Source organism: Cottoperca gobio, chromosome 14 (assembly GCF_900634415.1).
Source record: "Cottoperca gobio chromosome 14, fCotGob3.1, whole genome shotgun sequence".
Lineage (NCBI taxonomy): Eukaryota > Metazoa > Chordata > Actinopteri > Perciformes > Bovichtidae > Cottoperca > Cottoperca gobio.
Window position 1 is genome coordinate 22,909,841 of NC_041368.1, and position 19,678 is coordinate 22,929,518.

At 41.8% G+C, this 19,678-nt stretch overlaps 1 protein-coding gene across 1 annotated transcript in view; it reads left to right on the plus strand.

Annotated features, from left to right (window-relative positions):
* cadm1a (cell adhesion molecule 1a) overlaps positions 1–19,678 on the plus strand; it is a 310,203-nt gene that overhangs the window by 223,840 nt on the left and 66,685 nt on the right. Inside the window, 1 exon segment of the mRNA XM_029448212.1 lies at positions 14,603–14,749. Coding sequence (XP_029304072.1) covers positions 14,603–14,749 — 147 coding nt within the window.

The window sequence follows — 19,678 nt, forward strand, 5'->3', positions numbered from 1 at the left end:
AAAGCTTTATTAAATTAAATTACAAGACAGCTCTGCTTGTGTTTCACCTTCATCCACATCACGTGAGAAGCGACCAAAACATGTCCAAAACTACACCAGAATTCTCCATCTTAACGCGTCCCAGGTGTAGTTTTTGTGTTTGTTTTGGCACATCGATGCTTAAAGGAGACAGTAAGGACTCTTGATATGGTGGAGGACAGAAGGATACTGCAGTGCCCTCTTCCTCCTATTCTCTGATTTGCTCTCCTTCGCCGCCCCGTTCGACCCGGTGAAGGCTCTCTGCTCACTTTTGTTTATCTGGCAAGAGATTTGGAAGCACCTCCTCCTCCCCTTCTCCCCGCTCTCCTGCTCTGTCTTTCTTCCCCGAAAGATATTTCCAAATGAGTGAGCCCAGACCACAGCTGCCTCTCTGACGCATTAATCACTTGGCTGCCGCCCCCTCCACTCCTACATGCGCATAAACACTGCACACACACACACACACACACACACACACACACACACTCTCACTAATGGATAGCCTGCTTTGAATCACCAGTAAAGGCATGTACCGCCACCGTGTAATATAAACACGTCAACGCACGCGACTTGTGCAGGTAGAGAGAGAACAGAGCAGGACACACACACACACACACACACACACACACACACACACAAAGCATCTGCCCGCCGCTCAAGTATTCTTGACTCTTCACACCGACTCCCTCTCTCTCCATCCAGCCATGGCTCCCACATGACCCTCCATTTTCCTCATCATTAGCGACACCAACCAGCAGCCGTTTCCCATGCAGCCCTCCCTCCTGCTCGCCCTGCCTCCCTCGCCGCTCCTCTGTTTACTTCTCCATTTCTTTATTTGAATCCGGCACAAAACCTCCCCTCTGTCTCTTCTCAGCAAAGAGGGGCATGAAAGGCGGGAGGGAAGTGAAGTAGAGAGAGGAAGAGGAGGGAGGGTAGCCTGCTTTAGATGTTAATTTGTAGGAAATGATATGTAAAGTGATGCACCTGGTTTATGTAACTACCCCATAGGAGATGAGTGGAGGATGTTACACATACTGACAGTGAGAGCTAGCTTGATGAGGCCAAGTCATCACACTGATGTGGGCTGTTGCAGGTTATAGCAATATGATTATTCTTGGACTAATGACCTTCAGAAACAGTTACAGCTGCACGTATGAATATATATAAAGCAGCTGAAGAGGAAGGTTCCTCATAAACTGACGCGGGTCAGGTAGCCTGGAATAGGTCTCTAATCCAATCCTAATGTGTCTGCTGGGGAACTGATTTGTATTTTAGATAGATGTAAACTAATGCTACACGACGGCATTAATGGCTAATGTGCAATGTCCATCCATAGATGAGCTGCTGCCGCCCCACACGGTGCAACACACAGTTCGCTACAGTAAAGGAATCCTTGTTCCAGTGACGATGAACATCACAAACATGTTTGACTTCATTACCACGTACACATCATTTATATCAGGAGTCACACAAGCGAAACGATCACGCCATGTTTCCCTCCGTACTGCGAGAGCTTCTGGAGCTTCAGTTGTGTCCTCTGTATTTCAAACAGCATGTGCTCTTGTTGTCAAGTGGCTGTTGGTGATCCAGAGAGCATGTGAACGAATCTGCTGCAGCTGAAGCAGCATCTGCTCAACATAACACACTGAAGCACATCAACTGCAAAACAGGCATCAGCTATTATGTTGGGGTGACGTGGACCTCCGTAGTGCGGTTTGATTTAAGGGTTGTCCAGGTAAAATTAAGTGTGTGTGAACTGTGTGTTGCCAGTTTTCTTTAATTAAACAAAGTCCTTAAAACCAACTCAGCAGAGCAACCAGTGGAAAGCTTCCTGGTTCTCTGGCGGGCCTGAGGGTCACTCAGTTCATCTCACAGCTCAGATGAAGATATCTGAACTGCAGTATTTACCTTTGGTGTGAATATTCATGCTCTCCAGAGGATGACTTCTCGTGGTTTTGGATACTCTGACGTTTTCTCTCGTGATACCATCAGGCTAAAACTTCCCCTTGATTGACACAAGTCTATGACGAGGTATCTTGAACACTTCTGGATTTCCTCTGAATCCCCGCCTCTCTAATTTACTCCTAATTCAAGTGAGTGCGACGTCTTCCTCATTGAAAGCTGTCCGAAACAAGATGAAGATCCAGGAGCGTGTGCAGATTAAAGCAGCTTCACAGGTCGTTGTAATAACTGCTCCTATCGGCTGCTATCAAAGTTTATACGTTGTCTAAGAAATGACGGATATGACGAGTGTGAAGGACGACGAAACGACACTACTGCATTGAGATTGATCAATAAACCTTCTTGATGTTAACGTTCCCTAGCATCCTTCCTGGTGTCACCCTCCGGACACACGTTACATATTTAAAGCTCTACTTTGCTGTTTGCATCAAAGCGTTTGACATCGTCGCCTCTCGTGACTCCGGCACGGCTCTCGCACTCTAGTTGTGTCATCTGTGTGGAATCTGTGTGGAGTTCCTCTGAGCATCCATTTACTTGCATGTTTGCGACAACACTCTAAAATCTATCTTGCAACAGCTGTTGCTTATTTATCAATAATTACTGTATAATTGCCTAATTTTCCCGAAGACTCATTTACATTATAGTAACACTGGACTAAACTGAGGTACATGTTTTGACTCCAGGCGTTCCCTTATCTAATGAGCTTATTTCCACGAAGCGGCAATAAAATAGATGTTTGTATAATAATATGCTTTTACTCTAAACAAACATACGGCATCGAGCGGATAGACAAAGGATATAACAGAATGCAATTTAATAAAATCACAGATGAAAATAGGAGAGCTGGCTTTCTCATTTTCATTCTGTGTTATTATAAACGGACTACAATATTGCAGCACACGTAAAGCTGGAAAATCCTCCTGCTTTTGTGTTTACTCGCATTGTTAAGATTGGCTTCGGACTCATTTAGCGCAGCGAGAGATAAAGGCGTTTTGTGCGGCATACAGCGGCAGCGCTAGCACAAAAGCCACTTACATGCTCACTGCAAGCATGTAACACCCTATAAAGCTCTTCACACTCCATTCTTACATAATGTGTCACAAATCCACCGAGCATCAGTGGGGGAGTGTGTGTGTGTGTGTGTGTGTGTGTGTGTGTGTGTGTGTGTGTGTGTGTGTGTGTGTGTGTGTGTGTGTGTGTGTGTGTGTGTGTGTGTGTGTGTGTGTCGTGGAGGCGAGGCGAGGCGAGGTTATTGGAATATAGCTGTAGGAACTATTTAGTGTTATTGTTGATGCTTTAATTAATGTTACAATAAAGCAAAGTTATTTTATTTGAAGCCTCGCTACGGGGCAGGACTTCAGGGCCGGCAGTGTCAGTCAGTCGATGCACCGCTCTCGTCCAGACTGTAATATCTCAACATCTATTGTATGGATTGCCGTGACATTTACTGCAAACATTCATAGAATGATTTTCAATAACTCGGTTGATCCCCTGACATTTCATTTAGCGCCATCGTCTAGTCAAAATTTCAATTCGTCCAACACTTTGGTTTGTGTTTGTGCTCAGAGAATGTGTAAACGAGATTTAGTCTCAAAGCAAACTGCAAGAACTTTAATGTTGTGCTGATTTTGGCGGCCGCTGTAAACCAAAAGCGGTCGTGTTTTCTTTACGCACCACCGCCTCGAGTCGTAAAGCTCTTGATCTGGCCAGCGCCTGCATCTCTTTTGGCAGCGAGTGAAAGATGCGACTTGTTCATTAATAGGTTTACTCACTTCAGTGCCTAATGCATGTCAGTCATCCTGCCCATTGCTCGACAAAGTGGCCGTTGGCTCCGGACTTTCAGTAGCACGTTGCAGCTGGGTGTGGGCCTCGCCTGTGTAACGGCAGCAACACAACGTTTGGACCCCCGGCGCTACAACAAGACCCTTTCTGGCAATTCATGTCCGGGAGGAGAAAAGAGCCAATCAGGATTGATTTTGAATCCTTTCAAATTCCGCAATTCTCTCCATGTGTGGAATGAGCTCCCACGGTTGACCCTTGTTTTCGCCCCTCTCTCCATCACTAAGGGATGGAGATGGCCTAGTGGTCTGGTGGTACGCCTTCCAAACCAGAAGGTTGTGAGTTCAATACCAGGCTGCCACCATTGTACCCCTGAGCAAGGTACTTAACCCTGAATCGTACCCGGTGACAGGCAGTAAGAACAATATATAGAAGTAGCCGATCTTCTGGCCGATGGTCTCGCTTGCGTATGTAGGTCGTATAGAGGCTCCGGCTTCAAACTGAGACGGTTTTATAAGCAGTTAAAAACTCCTTGTAGTAACTTTATGTTCCATTTTTGTCAGAGAGAATATAATTTGAGAGTTTTATATATAACTGCCATAACGGTGACCCATCTGAATCTCTAGGCTGCGTGTGTTTCTTTGACACTTTAAAAGCAATTTATTAGAAATTCCCTAAGATGCATTATCTTACATTTGAATGAATCTCAAAGGGTTTTCTGCGATCACCAGCTTTAGCTTTGGTCTATTATGGATTACATGGTTGAATAATGCAAAGTCAGACTGGAAAAGATTACAACTTTACAGCAACAAACATTGGCAGATGTTTGGCGTAAGACTTCTGTTGGTTGATGTATAGCTTATTCTCTAAAGGTGTTTCGTATGTATTATTAGATAGTGTGGAATCGGGCAAGAATTAATTTGGTATTCCCTTGAAGTCTCAATTCCTTCATGTCAGAGATACCGAGGCAGCTGCTGCCATCGTCCCAAAAGATGTGCTCATACTTGTACATAATAAATAACAATATTGATAAGTTGAAAATGTGTTTATATTTATGAAACAACAAACTCTTTATGAAGACAATTGGTGAATCTGCAACATATTAAACTGTGAAAATGTTAAAACAAACCCTTTGAAACTTCAAGGCCAACGTGGACGTATTCAATCACGTCTGTAATGGCTCCATTGTGAGGATTAATTCACTCCACTCAGGATTATGAATTTTAAAAAACTGCAGCCGTTTATTTTCAGTTAATGACAAAATGCTCAACAGTCGTGATGCATTGTAATGTGCCACCCACCAGGGCTCCATAAACCCGTTCACTGCTCAGTGAAACTCCTAAATGCATTAAAAGCAACACAAACAATAGAAGAATACAGATGTGTGAGCACCGCTGTAGTCACTCAGCACAACATATACATCTTTAACGGGTTAAAGCCGTGAACATATTGGAAAATGGATAAAATGCTGTGTTGATTTCTTCACTTGTGAATGTTATGTGCACCTCTGGCACACAAATGGGGGGGGGGGGGGCTGCAGTCTTCACTTTCGACTTTTTCACAGCATTTTTTTTAAAAAGGATTTGCCGATATATCTTATCTGATTGTGCATAGTACCCTTGACCTGCACGGTCGCCTTACAGTGTGTTACTAAGAGGCACTGAATGCAGCACAATAAGAGACGTGTTGTGGAGTCTGATCACTAAACTGACCACCATCTCCCACAAATTCTGTCATATTTTTTTTAGCTCCTCTCCGTCTACACACAGATTAACGAAACCGCCTCCTTCCAATCCTCACCACGAGGGATTCTGCTATTTGAAGTGGTCCGGCCGTACGAGGATTTGACCTTTCCTCGGCTGCCTCCAGCTGTCAGTCTGCTGTACTAACATGACGTTCACACGGGAAGAGGCTCCACTGAAGGCTTGTTCTGCGGAGAGATGCCAGGCTCCAGTCGCCTCGTGCATCAAATTAATTTTAAAGAACAATGTGATCGATTTCCACGTCTGTCTCGCCTTGTGTAATATTACAGGGGACATATAATTAGAAACACACAAACTTTAAAGTCGATACTTTGCGTGGCATGTCACATTATGATGGTAAAGAATCCCCTGATATGTCCTCGTGCACTTGTTCAGAAAGATTACTAAGGAATCAACTCCTTGCAGTCGGCACAGAGACGCACAATCAGACGTGCTCACACACATCTGTGAGAGCGTGCAATCAGACGGGACTGACTGCAATCAGACATTGGAAAAACACAAACACAGTCACTCTCTCACACACACACACACACACACACACACACACACACACACACACACACACACATGCAGCTACACACCCATAAAAGCCCTGGCCCAGCACACACAGATGCGGTGTTCTATCAGTTGGAGCCACACCAACAAAAAAGGAGAAAATGATTGTATGCTGTTCAATAAGCATGCACTCAGATACACATGTTCCTGGAAATGTCAAAGGGAAATGAATCTCCTGATTGGTTGTGGTGATCACGAGCAGAGCGGAACATACGGAACACAAATGTTAAGTACATGAAAAAGCACCATACTGTATGTTTCATCATGTTTCTCATTGAGATATGTTATGAATAAATGTATGTAGCAACAGTGGAACTTATAAAAAATGTAATACAGTGCTATTACTACTAATAACACCACAAGGAGAGCCGTGGTGGGAAGAAAGATGCGTTGGCAGGCTGATGCCCGGATTAATATTTAATACTTTCAGCAACGCTTTTATCCTTCAATCCTGTGTACAAGTGATGTATTATTTCAAAAACTAAAATCTACAAATGAAACGGATGTCAGTCTGACGGCGGGTTTGATTTTCTGATGGATATCTTTCTCTGTCATGGTGGCCATCTGTGTGTGCCAACTTATTATGCATACATTTCTTATTGAATCAAATGGAAACATGCAGCTGTTAGTCCGGGCAAATGAAACATGGCAGAGGGGTTTTCTCTCTTCCATTGCAGCCTTTGTGAATTCGGGCCTCAGGCCAGCTTTGTACAGTACGGTGTGGAGTGTCATCGTCTGACAACTTTAATCTACCATCGGCTGCCTCGACATTTTTGACACGGATGGCCGAGGGCTAAAAATGTAGCCCCCTTTTCAGCGCCATGGGCCAAAGATGTTGCTGGCCATCGCAAAAAGTTTGAAATACACAACACTGATTAAACTAAAACTTAAAAGATACACTTTGACAATGTTAAGCTTATCTATTTGTCAAAGTATGATTTTAGCATAAACTGCACTATATTCGCCTTATGCTGTTGGTATAAGGCTAAAATACATCACTTGTTCCTATCAAGGGCCATTTACATTTGTACAACATCCTTTGAGGACCATACTAATTATTGAACTCATAACTTCTGCTATAATATTTAAGACACAGCCCATTCATTTCACCTTTCATGCTTTTTCCTCCATGTATCTTTCAGCTTTATCTGTCCATGTTTGTATGTTCCGCTCTGCAGAGAGCTGCTTGTTGGGCCAAACTCCACCGAAGAGCGTTAACTTTATCCAAACGCACTCGTCCTCTCAGCTCGTGCAGTTCGGCATGTTTCGTCCTGTAATGACGCTCAAGAGCCTTTTTCTTCACCGCAAGCGCGTCCGCAAAAACTAGGCACACTGGCCTTTAACTTCCACAAAGAAATAATCGTTCGTCCATTTCTCCTGGAAAGTGCGACATTCCACATCCAGCTTTCTCTGTTTTACACTCGCCACGCTGCATTCACTGATGTCAATATTGAAGTTTATTGACATGACGTGACCACGTGACCACGTGATGACACGTTCCGCTTGTGTTGTGTTCAAGGACCCTGACCTTGGCCCGTTTTATCCTTTTGCTGACTAGATTTGGATAAAAAAATTTGGAGTTGATTGTTTACGTGTGTTTATGAATTGATGTTGAATTTTGTTCTTGATTAACCTATATCATAGAATTAAAAATAAAAACAAAATGATGCTATGTAACACTTGGGATCATTACTGGCCCCATGTAAGGAAGGTTTTTACCCGTTTGTTACACATGATGCATTTGTTTCTATATGTTGAGTATACCATCATCTTTTGATTTGTTACCTTCCAGATAGTGTGATAATGAACGTACCTACCTTGCTGTGGACTTGCTGTTATCCATCACATGCTTGGTGTAGTTTGAACTACTCTATTCTGCTGCAGTTACAAAACCTGTAAAGAGTAAAAAAACCCAGATATTATGAATAGAGCTTTATGGCTACTGTTAAGCAGTCACTTCAAAACCAACGTTTTGTAGCTTCCAGGAAAGTAATTACAGTATATTTCAACAGTTATTAAAAGTCCCTGCAAGCTACTGTAGTAGGCTACAGGGTGACGATCATGTAACTCTGACAAAACATAAAACACACTAAATATTCCTTCATATTAATTCTAATTGGATGCAGAGAGCTTTTGGATAGTGTGCTTTGGAAACAGAAAATTGAAGTACCGTACTTTGTCATTGTCAGTAAACAATAACTCTCCAGCAATTAGATTATCTATAATCAAATCATATTGTGCAGCAGCTGCTGTGGCGCGTAGCATGAGGACAGGAGACGTATTCCTCTTCTTCACAATACAGTAGAAGAGTGGAGAGTCTCCTCGTCTAGATTGCGATTATCGGAAGCGTCCAGGCAGTATATTGTCTGGGAGAATGGAAAGATGTGCACTTCAAAGCTTGAAGGGAGAGACTGAACCAGACACGAGCCTCCTACCTCGTCCACGCCGCCCCTGACTGCTTGGCGTTGACACACCGTGCGTTGGATGTTCCACTTCTCTCTTTGCTCAGTCTACTTCGCTGTCATCTGTCCAGTGCACAGATGGATGCTGATGGTGCTTTTTGTATTTGTGTGTAAATGCACAAGCTCATCTGTGATGGAAAAAAATGCAAATTAAGCGTTGGATTTAAACATTTAGAGAAAATGCATTAAGTGCAGCTCAGACCGGCAATTATATATTACTCCCACCATCTCTGATGTGTTATTATCATAATGTCTGTTTCAGTGATTTATCTACTGTTCTCATGCCGGTGTGCAGGACTGTCAGCTGTAACTAAGTGTGTCTCACTGAGTGTGCTGTTAGTCCTGTCCTCTCCTCCTGCACTGCACTCGGTAAACTTGATGCTTCAACACTTGTCACACGTCTTCGTGAGCCGTCTCATGAGCATGCTTATAATCAGCTTCCATAAAGCTCTCGCTGGTGTTGAAGAAGCACACGGCGAAGGCAGCCATTTGTATTTAAAAGCATCAACTCTGTGCGTCACCTTGTGTTTTACAAAGGGACGGGCCGGAGTGTTGTTTGTCAGTTTACTGGCGCTCATGAAATACTTATTCTATTTATATGATCATTTATGTTGAGAACGTGTCAGATGATAGTAGAAGATGACATTTTGTGCTATTAGTGGTCAAAAAATCAATAGTTTTTCTTTCTTTACACACTTCTTTGGTTTCTCTTCCCTTTCTATTCTTAAGTATCTATCTCTACTAGTCACCTGACCACGTGAGGGCTTCAGAAGTATAAATAATGACCATAAAAGGCCCACATTATGTGATCACAATCAATTATTAGCAAGTGAAATTGCCTTAATAATTGTCCGTCTAGAGTCTAGACGGACAATTATTAAGGCAATTTCACTTACTAATTTCATTAAGGCAATTAGAGTGTAAAAATTAGAGTGTAAAAATAAAAGCTTATTAAAAAATCACAATCACCCCCATTGCAACTTAAGTTAAATAGTTATGTTCCTCACTAAGAATCATGCACATTATTGTTTCTGCAGTGATTTTATTGATGTTGGTTTAAAGACTCGTAACAGAAGTTAATGTAGACTTTATGTTCACTGCAATGCATCAGTTTAACAATATATGTATTTATGTCAATACCATAGAAATGAATTGGAACCGATGGATTGGAGACACTTAAAGTGTTACAATAAAATGTAGCAGCATAGTTTTTTAGAAAGGTGAGAATGTTTGTGATTAGTAGTAAATAGACTATAACATGTAAAACCGCTGGTCTGCTACTAACAAAGAGTGTTTGTGAAAGGTCCCACTGGTCCTGTTCAATAGGTGGTTACATTGTAAAAGGTTGTCCAATAATAACTTCTTCTTCTTCTTCTTCTTCTTCTTCTTCTTCTTCTTCTTCTTCTTCTTCTTCTTCTTCTTCTTCTTCTTCTTCTTCTTCTTCTTCTTCTTCTTCTTCTTCTTCTTCTTCTTCTTCTTCTTCTTCTTCTTCCAAGCTTGGCCCATTTTTCCTCTGATTTTAAAAGTGGCAACTCCCCCTCAAGACTTTCATGCCAAAAAAAAAAGCTTCATGTTGCAGCTTTAAATATCCTCGGCCCACCCAGCACAGCGTCAGAAGTCCTTCTCTGTAGTACCTTTGACAGTGTCCTAGGTGGCCACGGCACATGGTTGTTGTTGGCCATTAATTAGTGTAAAGCCCACCGCCTCCTGATGCCACCTTCCAGCGTGTCAGAGTTGTTTATTTAGCACAACAGGAACAATTAAGCAGCTGACAAGGCAGCCGCCGTTTGAAGTCCTTCGCACTACCTCCACTGGCTTAAAACACAGCTTAGCAGACACCTTGCAACACCCTGCTGCTGCCTTGTAACCTTCAGCGGATGCCTTGAAATGCATTTTATAGTATGTTAGCGTATTATCATAAGCAGATGCCCACCCTACCGCCCACCTCTGCACATGTTTGAAAAATGAGGTTCAGTCCTGAATATTAAAGACGGCGAGGTTCATTTATTTAGGGCTATGTTTGGGCCACCAAGGGACCCTCATTTGAATCTCGTTTGTTAAGCTGTCTCTCCTTATCTGTCAGCATCAGAGGATGCAATTTCTCTCTTCCCACCTTGTCCTCCTTGTCTCCTAAATGGCAGGGATATTTAGGTGCTTGACAACTGAGGCATGCAAATTAGCAGTTGATGTTTCCTGCGTTCTCTTAGTTTCTTTTCGCTTCTCACCCCCCCTCCGCCCCTGTGCCGGTCCTTTTAGCCTCTCTGAGAATATGTTATGTGTGAAGCTATTTCCGTAACCGTGTAGGAGGGATGTGTAAGGGGGAATTACAGAGACTTTATCCATACCTTTTATCTCCACCTCAGTTGCAAGTTTAGCAAAAGAGTCGCATCTTTATGTGATCCGGTGTGTTCTAGAGGAACATTAGCACTTTACTGTCTGAACCTTCATCTTAAAATGAAGTATGAACTCAATGATTATAAAAGCAATTTACAATAAACCCCCCCCCAACCTCATTAGCAAGTTGTAGCCTGATATTTATTATAGCTGGCATGTTTAGAAGGTGGGATGCTGGTGCGATGTGATCCAAATTAAAACTAATGAAAAGCCGCATTGACCAGCAGAGACAGAACTGAGCGTCTACTGAGAGCATCAAATGCCAGGACTGTCTGTTCACTGCCGCTCTGCACGTTACAAGTCCAGTCGAAAGTCCTTTAAGTCGTTGTGTTAACGCGCTTTGTTTGTGTGTTTGTCAGCAACTGGCCTGGTTGTAAGGAACCTTTGTGGAAGGGTGTAGCACGGGCCAAGGAAGAACCCAGTACGTGTGTTAACAATGGCCTTGGTGGTCCAGTTCTATAAGTCGGATGTAATGTTTCTGCTGAGTGTTTTTAATAAGATGTAGACAAACTGTTGATGTTTCACTTTCACTGCCTGTTAGTTTTCGTCTCTGTAGCCTAGAGTGTGTGTGTGTGTGTGTGTGTACCTGTGTACCTGTGTATCTCACCATGAAAATATTGCGCCGGGGTCCGATATAACCAGCAGCCCCCGCTGGCCAGCTGCCAGGTGTTGGTTTCATAGCGATCCTTTAAAATAAACCAAAGCCACTCCAGGCTTACCGTCAACCGCGACAATGGATGCGACCCCAAAGCAAAGTCTGAGATGTTATTACTGTAGTTTTTCAAATCAAAGTAGCACAGAGCTGGAAATAATCCATTTTTCATTCTTCAGGCAGAGATATTGTTTGTGAAACAAGGAAGTGTAGCAATTTAAGTTGCAGCTGATGACCGATGAAGGCCGTGACCAATGTTTCTCAGCCCACAGGCTTGTCGAGTCCTCTGGTCGCTGCTTCTGTTTATTCCCGTGGACACACAGCATTACAGGGTTTAGATCTACCACCTGCAGCGTGTTGCCACTCATTAAATGGTAATATGACAGCAGAATTACACTGCTTGTGTCTTTAAAGCAACAATATTCACGGACCTTAATGAAGTCCTCATGTTTGCTGGTCTTGTCCTCGAGCATCGGCTGCAGAGCTTCTGATCTATTGTTCCTCTGGTTCGTCTTAATCATCTTTAATGTCCAGAACATGTAAGATGATCCTGTTATTCACTAGAAAAGGCAACGAGTAAATACTCTTGTGTCGCACAAATGTTATATACTGCTTTCCTCTCCTGTTTAATCGTCTTGTGATGTCTCACAGTTATCCGGCGACCCCTCGGGGCCCGATGACAGATTGAGAAACGCTGTCCTATCAATATCTATTTATATTCTTTGAAGATATGCTTCCCTATTGAGTTAGATGTTCTGCCGTGTTATGTGTTGTTCTGAATTTGTTTATGTTGTGCTCAGTCATTTAACAAAACTGTCAAATGATAAAGAGGTTTTGTTCTTCAATGTGCCCAGACACAACTGATTGTCCCTCTTGAATCTTTGTATTGCCCAGATTTTATTTGTATTAGTTGCTCACGTGGAGACGGATAGACGACCGGCCTTTCTCACGGCAGACATCTTGATGTGTCTAGTAAGCACAGTTCCTAATAACCCCTAATGGCTCTGTTCTAGTCAAGTGTCCCACTGAGAGGAAATGGAATTGAGCTATCATTTATTTTAAAGACGCTACGAAATGAAAAATGCCTTTTAGATCACGTCCCCGGTCGTATTCTGCCCCTTTCAACAATATATGCCGGCAATATATATAGTTCTTTGTGTTTTTAATCAACTTTGCGTCCCGTAAAACTAAATAACATCATGACATCATCCATCAGTTGATGTGTAACTTTAGTGAAGGTGTGTCTGTGTCGTGCTGTGTTCTAAACCCGCCCACTTTTTAGCGTTTTTATCAAATGCAAAGTGTAAAGTTATGTTCTAAATGTGCAGCTTCCCTACTTTAACTGGATTTCACTCAAAGACCCAACTGCTGTTTTCCTTTTTTCCTCCTTTTATTTTTTGCAAGTTCAGCAAAAGTCAGACAAGGTAATTAGCACTTGATGCTTAGGTATTTAGCTTAGGTATTTAGCTTAGGTATTTAGCTTAGGTATTTAGCATAGGTATTTAGCTTAGGTAATTAGCTTAGGTATTTAGCTTAGGTAATTAGCTTAGGTATTTAGCATAGGTATTTAGCTTAGGTAATTAGCTTAGGTATTTAGCATAGGTATTTAGCATAGGTATTTAGCTTAGGTATTTAGCTTAGGTATTTAGCTTAGGTATTTAGCATAGGTATTTAGCATAGGTATTTAGCATAGGTATTTAGCTTAGGTATTTAGCATAGGTATTTAGCTTAGGTATTTAGCTTAGGTATTTAGCTTAGGTATTTAGCATAGGTATTTAGCTTAGGTATTTAGCATAGGTATTTAGCTTAGGTATTTAGCTTAGGTATTTAGCTTAGGTATTTAGCATAGGTATTTAGCATAGGTATTTAGCTTAGGTAATTAGCTTAGGTAATTAGCTTAGGTATTTCGCTTAGGTATTTAGCATAGGTATTTAGCTTAGGTATTTAGCATAGGTATTTAGCTTAGGTATTTAGCATAGGTATTTAGCTTAGGTAATTAGCTTAGGTATTTAGCATAGGTATTTAGCATAGGTATTTAGCTTAGGTATTTAGCTTAGGTATTTAGCATAGGTATTTAGCATAGGTATTTAGCTTAGGTAATTAGCTTAGGTAATTAGCTTAGGTATTTCGCTTAGGTATTTAGCATAGGTATTTAGCTTAGGTATTTAGCATAGGTATTTAGCTTAGGTATTTAGCATAGGTATTTAGCATAGGTATTTAGCTTAGGTATTTAGCATAGGTATTTAGCATAGGTATTTAGCATAGGTATTTAGCTTAGGTAATTAGCTTAGGTATTTAGCTTAGGTATTTAGCATAGGTATTTAGCATAGGTATTTAGCTTAGGTAATTAGCTTAGGTATTTAGCTTAGGTATTTAGCATAGGTATTTAGCTTAGGTATTTAGCATAGGTATTTAGCTTAGGTAATTAGCTTAGGTATTTAGCTTAGGTATTTAGCATAGGTATTTAGCATAGGTATTTAGCTTAGGTAATTAGCTTAGGTATTTAGCTTAGGTAATTAGGTGAAAAACCTTTTGAATAGAAAACAAACAGAATAGAGAATTAATACATATTACACGGCAACTCAAATAAATGTCAATAGCAAGATGCACACATTTGTAATTGTAAAGTGGTTTGATTTAAATCCCTCTTGTAACTTTCCCTGCAGAATGCTTCACAGCACAGAAGCTAAATCCGCTCTAACTTGTGTGTCACTGCGACTTTAACCTTTTCCTACTGTGACAGTTAAAACATGATAATATATAAGGTCTGTGAAGAAGGCCGGTTCTCAGTGGGTCGGTTCTCATCCTACGTCCTCATTAATCCCACGTGTGCTTATCACTCCCGCATCCAGATCTCATCCCGCTTCTCATTAACACACCTGAAAGTCGCTGTAATTATGTGGAAATCTGTGTCTGCTCTTTTATGTCGTACCCTCATAAAGGGTGTTCTTAATTGCCTTGGGTTATCTTTCTACATTACACACCTGTACTAATCAATGTGTCTTTGTGCTGTCCAGTGGTGAGTCAGAACCTGGTGACTGATAACGTGTCGGTGGTGGAGGGCGAGATGGCGATCATCAGCTGTCGGGTGAAGGAGAACGACGACTCCGTCATCCAGCTGCTCAACCCCAACAGACAGACGATTTACTTCAGAGACATGAGACGTGAGTACCATGAACATACGTTACTGTCCCGATCTGTAAAGGGTGTGTTTAACACATATTTAGACCTGTTGGGATCAACAATATCCACAAGGAGCCGTAGCAGAAATACATTCATGTGTCAAAATATTTAAAAATCGAGCACCTAAAGCACATAAAAGCTTTCTCCCCCACATCACTCGTGCACTTGCAACAGACAACACACACGATTTTGGGATCTTAGACTATAACTCCAGCCACATTTATGTGCAATCAAAATGCAAATGTGCGATGGCAGTTTACCCGTAATGGCTTTATAAATGAAGAAGTAGCGATGAGGTCAGAGATGGCCAACCACCTGATGAAGAGTGAGGGCTTCACAACATGGAACAAATGTCAGCACACGATGATACGCAGCGTCTAACATGTGCAAACAACGTGAGCACACCGAACGGAAGAGAAACGGGACTTCAGTCTTTTAAGAAGAAAATCAACATGAGGTTTAAAAGAAAAGCTAAATACTGAAGTACCTAAGTGTGACTTCAAATTAAAGTAATTTCATTGAGTTTTGAGCGGAGGAAAACATTCATTCACCGTCACTAAAGGAGCCAATTTAGATTTTCTTTCCTCCGTATTGCAACTAGCGTTTCAAAGTGTAGTGAGGAACAGAATGAGGAGCTGACACAAACTTAACAGGCTGATGGGACTCGTGTTTTTGTCTGGTAGTTTTGATTTGTGGTCAGTCAGTTTGTTCAGGGTTCTTCGTTCCACTACATAAATGTAACATCATTAAAAATGTGGGTAGTTTAATTATCTCTCATCATCTTGACATAATGTGTTCTCATTTCTCCCACATAATTTGAACGCAGCATCAGAACTAAGAAAACAAAACTTCAAGTCCAGTGCACTGTTTCATTTTGAACTTGCATGTTGACTTTACACACACACACACACACACACACACACACACACACACACACACACATAAACAATCTGAGTTTATTGTAAGAAGAGGAATCTGTCTTTGTAGTCTTTCCAGTTTTAAAAGACCTGACATTGACAGTGAAGTGTGCCTCGCTTCTACTTTGCGGAACATTCCTTATTTCCTTGCTGCACTTTTAGGAACACCTCGTCTAACGTAGATAATCTAAGGCTTATTACGAGGCTGTCGGAGGAGAACGTGCGCTGCAGCTTTAGGTCGTCTGCTGCAGGAGAGAAACGCGCCTGCACAGCCGTGTCGCTCTGTGATTGATATGCTATGTGTTTAATTATAGTCTGAAGTCGTTTGATGTGATCAGATGACATGGATATCAATCCCAGTGAGGCATTTATTTATGTCCGTTTCACTGCTTCATTTTGCAGGCAGTCATGAAATTAGACAGACATCTGACGTGTGAGTTACAGCTGGTCCAAAAAGGAAAGAAACCAGTGAAGTTTGAAAACAAATCTGATAAATGAAGACAAATATCATAAAAAGTAGTTCAACCAAATCCTGAGAACGGAGCTGACGGTGAAGCTGTATAACATTGATTAATATTATCTTACATTACTTGCACTTCCAGAGAGCTGCATTAAGTTTGACCCACATGTCTGCGGCAGGATTAATACAGAACGAGGTTAATACAATCTCCCAAACATGGCTCGCTTTCAGCATGTCTGCTTTAATAAAAGCAGCTCGTATCCCCTAAACATTTAATGGCCTGTTATGTTTATTCTTATCCTGCCCAATTATCATGTCACGGCTCTAATTAGCTTTATTCAGCTCTGTTCTTGTTCTCCGTCCTGTCAGCTTTTGGATTCTTAATTATGTTTTTTAAGCCCCTGAGTGTAGAGTGTTGAGTATAACGTAACATCGACCTCTGTAACTATAGAACAGGAGCATTATGTTGTAAGTTCACATCCTACCATTCATTAAAGGCCTTTAGGGTTCAGTTTATCCCAGCCCTGCCTCCTGGAGATATTATGTTCATGTAGTTAGCATTAGCATTAGCAAATATGGTTATCAAGAAAATGTCTTCGCTAATAACAAAGTAAGTTTATGTGCACATATCGGCTGTCGATGTATTTCATTGCAACTGTAGCTTGATGAGTGTTTGTGGAGCGATTGTAGTTTTATGGGGATATCACCTAACCAATAATCACCACATTTTAACCCAAACTTTTAGAAGACTTACGACACCCGGGCCGCAGGACGTTGTATGTATGACTTCTGTATAAAGTTGTCACACTTCCTGGTTCACACATGACGCCTGTGACCGTAATCCAGGCTGCAGTTGTGTTTCCTCCGAAAATGTATTTGACAAATCAAAATAGTGAACATAGCACGAGCTAAGCCTTCAGGCATGTGCACAAACGTACTGTTAATGCACTTAGTTCTTTCTACATCCACCAGAGACTCCCTGGGCCCCCACACACGCACACACACACCTTCTACATATTATTATAAAGGCACACTCGCAGAAAGCCTTCGTGCGTATGCTAAACCGAGCTTGGTATTTATCTGTTGCGCCGAGCAGCAGTGAGCCGACTCCCACAAGCTGGCTGTCAAGGGCAAGGTGTTCTTCTTTAACGGGAGGGGGGGGGGCTCCTTGATCCCCTGTGATCCATCCCAGGCACCTTCGCCACAGCTGCACTGCTTCATTATGACGAGGCAGCCTCCGAACAACATTGCCACCATCACAATATCACATCTGCCGTGTCTGAATGCACAGTGGTGTGGATCGTGTTTGTGAGGGAGACGGACAGGAAGGAAACTGGCTGCAGTTACACACACACTCCTGCACTTCATGTCCACCTAAAGTAGTTCTGATGCTTTCAGTTCATTATCAGTAAACTGCAAATGTGCATGTAAAGGACTGTGAGGCATGTACTTTAAGAATATGGTAATATTAATACCTTTGCACTTTTACTTGAGAGTTTAACTTAAGTAAAAGATGTGAATCCTTCTCCCGCCTCATGAGAACATTAGGTCAGCGTGTTGACATCGCACCAACAGTTTACTTCTGTGACGAGACAAACGCGCGACGCTTCAGTGCAGATTGTTAGTAGCAGAAGATGCACAGATGGTGATGTTTCCGTGGCACAATGACCTGTTTAATATGTGAATACTGTTGTGCTAGAAGTAGTTAACACCCAGCTGCTGTGTTGTAGCTCAAACTGCCATATGTTTCAGGGAAACATTCATTTTTCTTTTTAATGTAAGACACAATGAATCATTCAACAGCTAATGTTCCGCCGTGAGATGAACTGTTTCTGCATTACTTGTATTGTCCATGGCAACATTATACAGAGGCAGCACAGTGCTGTGTTTCACCTAACACACACACTTTATTTAGAAAGTCATTCCTAAATGTTAAGAAGTAAACAACCTGCATCAGCTCTCCTCTTCACGTGTGCAGAACTGTTTGGCCTTGCAGACTAAACAAAGTTGAACACCGCAGCCATCGAGACTGCAAACTCCTCTCGTGTCTATGTTTGTGACTTCTGACATCACTCGCTAAAGCAAAGTACGTTCTCCTTCAGACACGCAGCTACACGGTTGTAGCGCTCACACACCAGCACCGCCCTTGTCCTCCTGTGGAGGGGGAGATTGCAGCTCCTGTGGCAGTGGGAGATCTGTCCACTGCAAGCAAGCAAGGGTCAGGAGGAAGCTTTGTGAGAGAACAGCTTAACGAGGTGGTTTAAAGAGCGTATATTATGTAGATATTCCCACACGAAGGACACCATTGGACCTACCAAAGAGACTATATGTGACCTGATTATTATTTTAATTATTAAATGAAATATCAATTGAGCTAACTGTGATTAATGACACGACTGAAATATAAAGAAATGTATTATACTTAAAGTTTTAATATTGAATCCTGACGGTATGAAGACGGCTCCATTGGAAAATGAATAGTGACATGAGAGGGTTTGAGCTGCCTGCGTGGTTTCGTTACACAACCATGATAAATGTTGAATCGTGAATGGGCGGCAGTGTCTCGCTGCGTGCGCTCGACTGTCAAACACGGCAAGTGAAAAACACCAAACACTGGCCTCATGTCATCGCTCATACCAAAGTTAACAGCCATGTCTTTTGGATCTTTCTGAGAACTGTTCAATCATCTTCGCACTTGAAAAGGGCCGAGCATGTTAATGTCAAGTGGAAACAGCAGCAGGGAGTCCGACTGGAACAGGCTGGCTGAGAGAGACGAGTGTTTCAACTCGTCTCTCTGCTTTGAGTATTTTAAGCAGCTCTTGTTGTGCATCTGTCTGTAAGTATGAGAAGCATTGTGTTGGATTGATAGCCGGGTTAAGCACTCGGGGGTCGGAAACCCGTGAGAAAGAGAGCTCTGATAACTCGTCACGGTATCATCTGAGGGTTGACGAGCACTTTCCTATCGGCACATCCAGCAGAGCCGTATGGTCACCGCTTTGAAGTCGTGGTGCTGGCCTCTGACAAAAGCAAGTCCATATGCACAATCACTTCTGATCCTGTCTCCAACAAGTCTGCAGAAAAATGTCTCTGAAGCTGCAAGACTTTGACTTTTCTAACCAGTTAAAAGAGCATAGAATAGACACACGATTAATTATACAAACATATAGAAATACAAACTACTGCATCATGAAATATTGCAGTTAGTAGAACACTTTGTTTAAAACCAAAACAACGAGCTAAAAGAGGCTATAACATATAGTTTGGTGTTACAGTTGACTACTTGCATGAGTGAAATCTGTTACAGTTTATGTACTGAGGACAAAACCTATGAATATATTTAGCTGGTGAGGTTCTAATCAAGCAAAGCGTGCTAAAAGTAACTCAAATCTGTAAACAAAATGAGATTTGACTGAGATAAGATTGGATTTAAAAATGATACCCACGGGGAAAGTTGACGGTTACAGCAAATAATAATATGAAGCATCTAAAATAAAGAGGAAAACAATAAGAATATTGTAAATGGGAATGATATA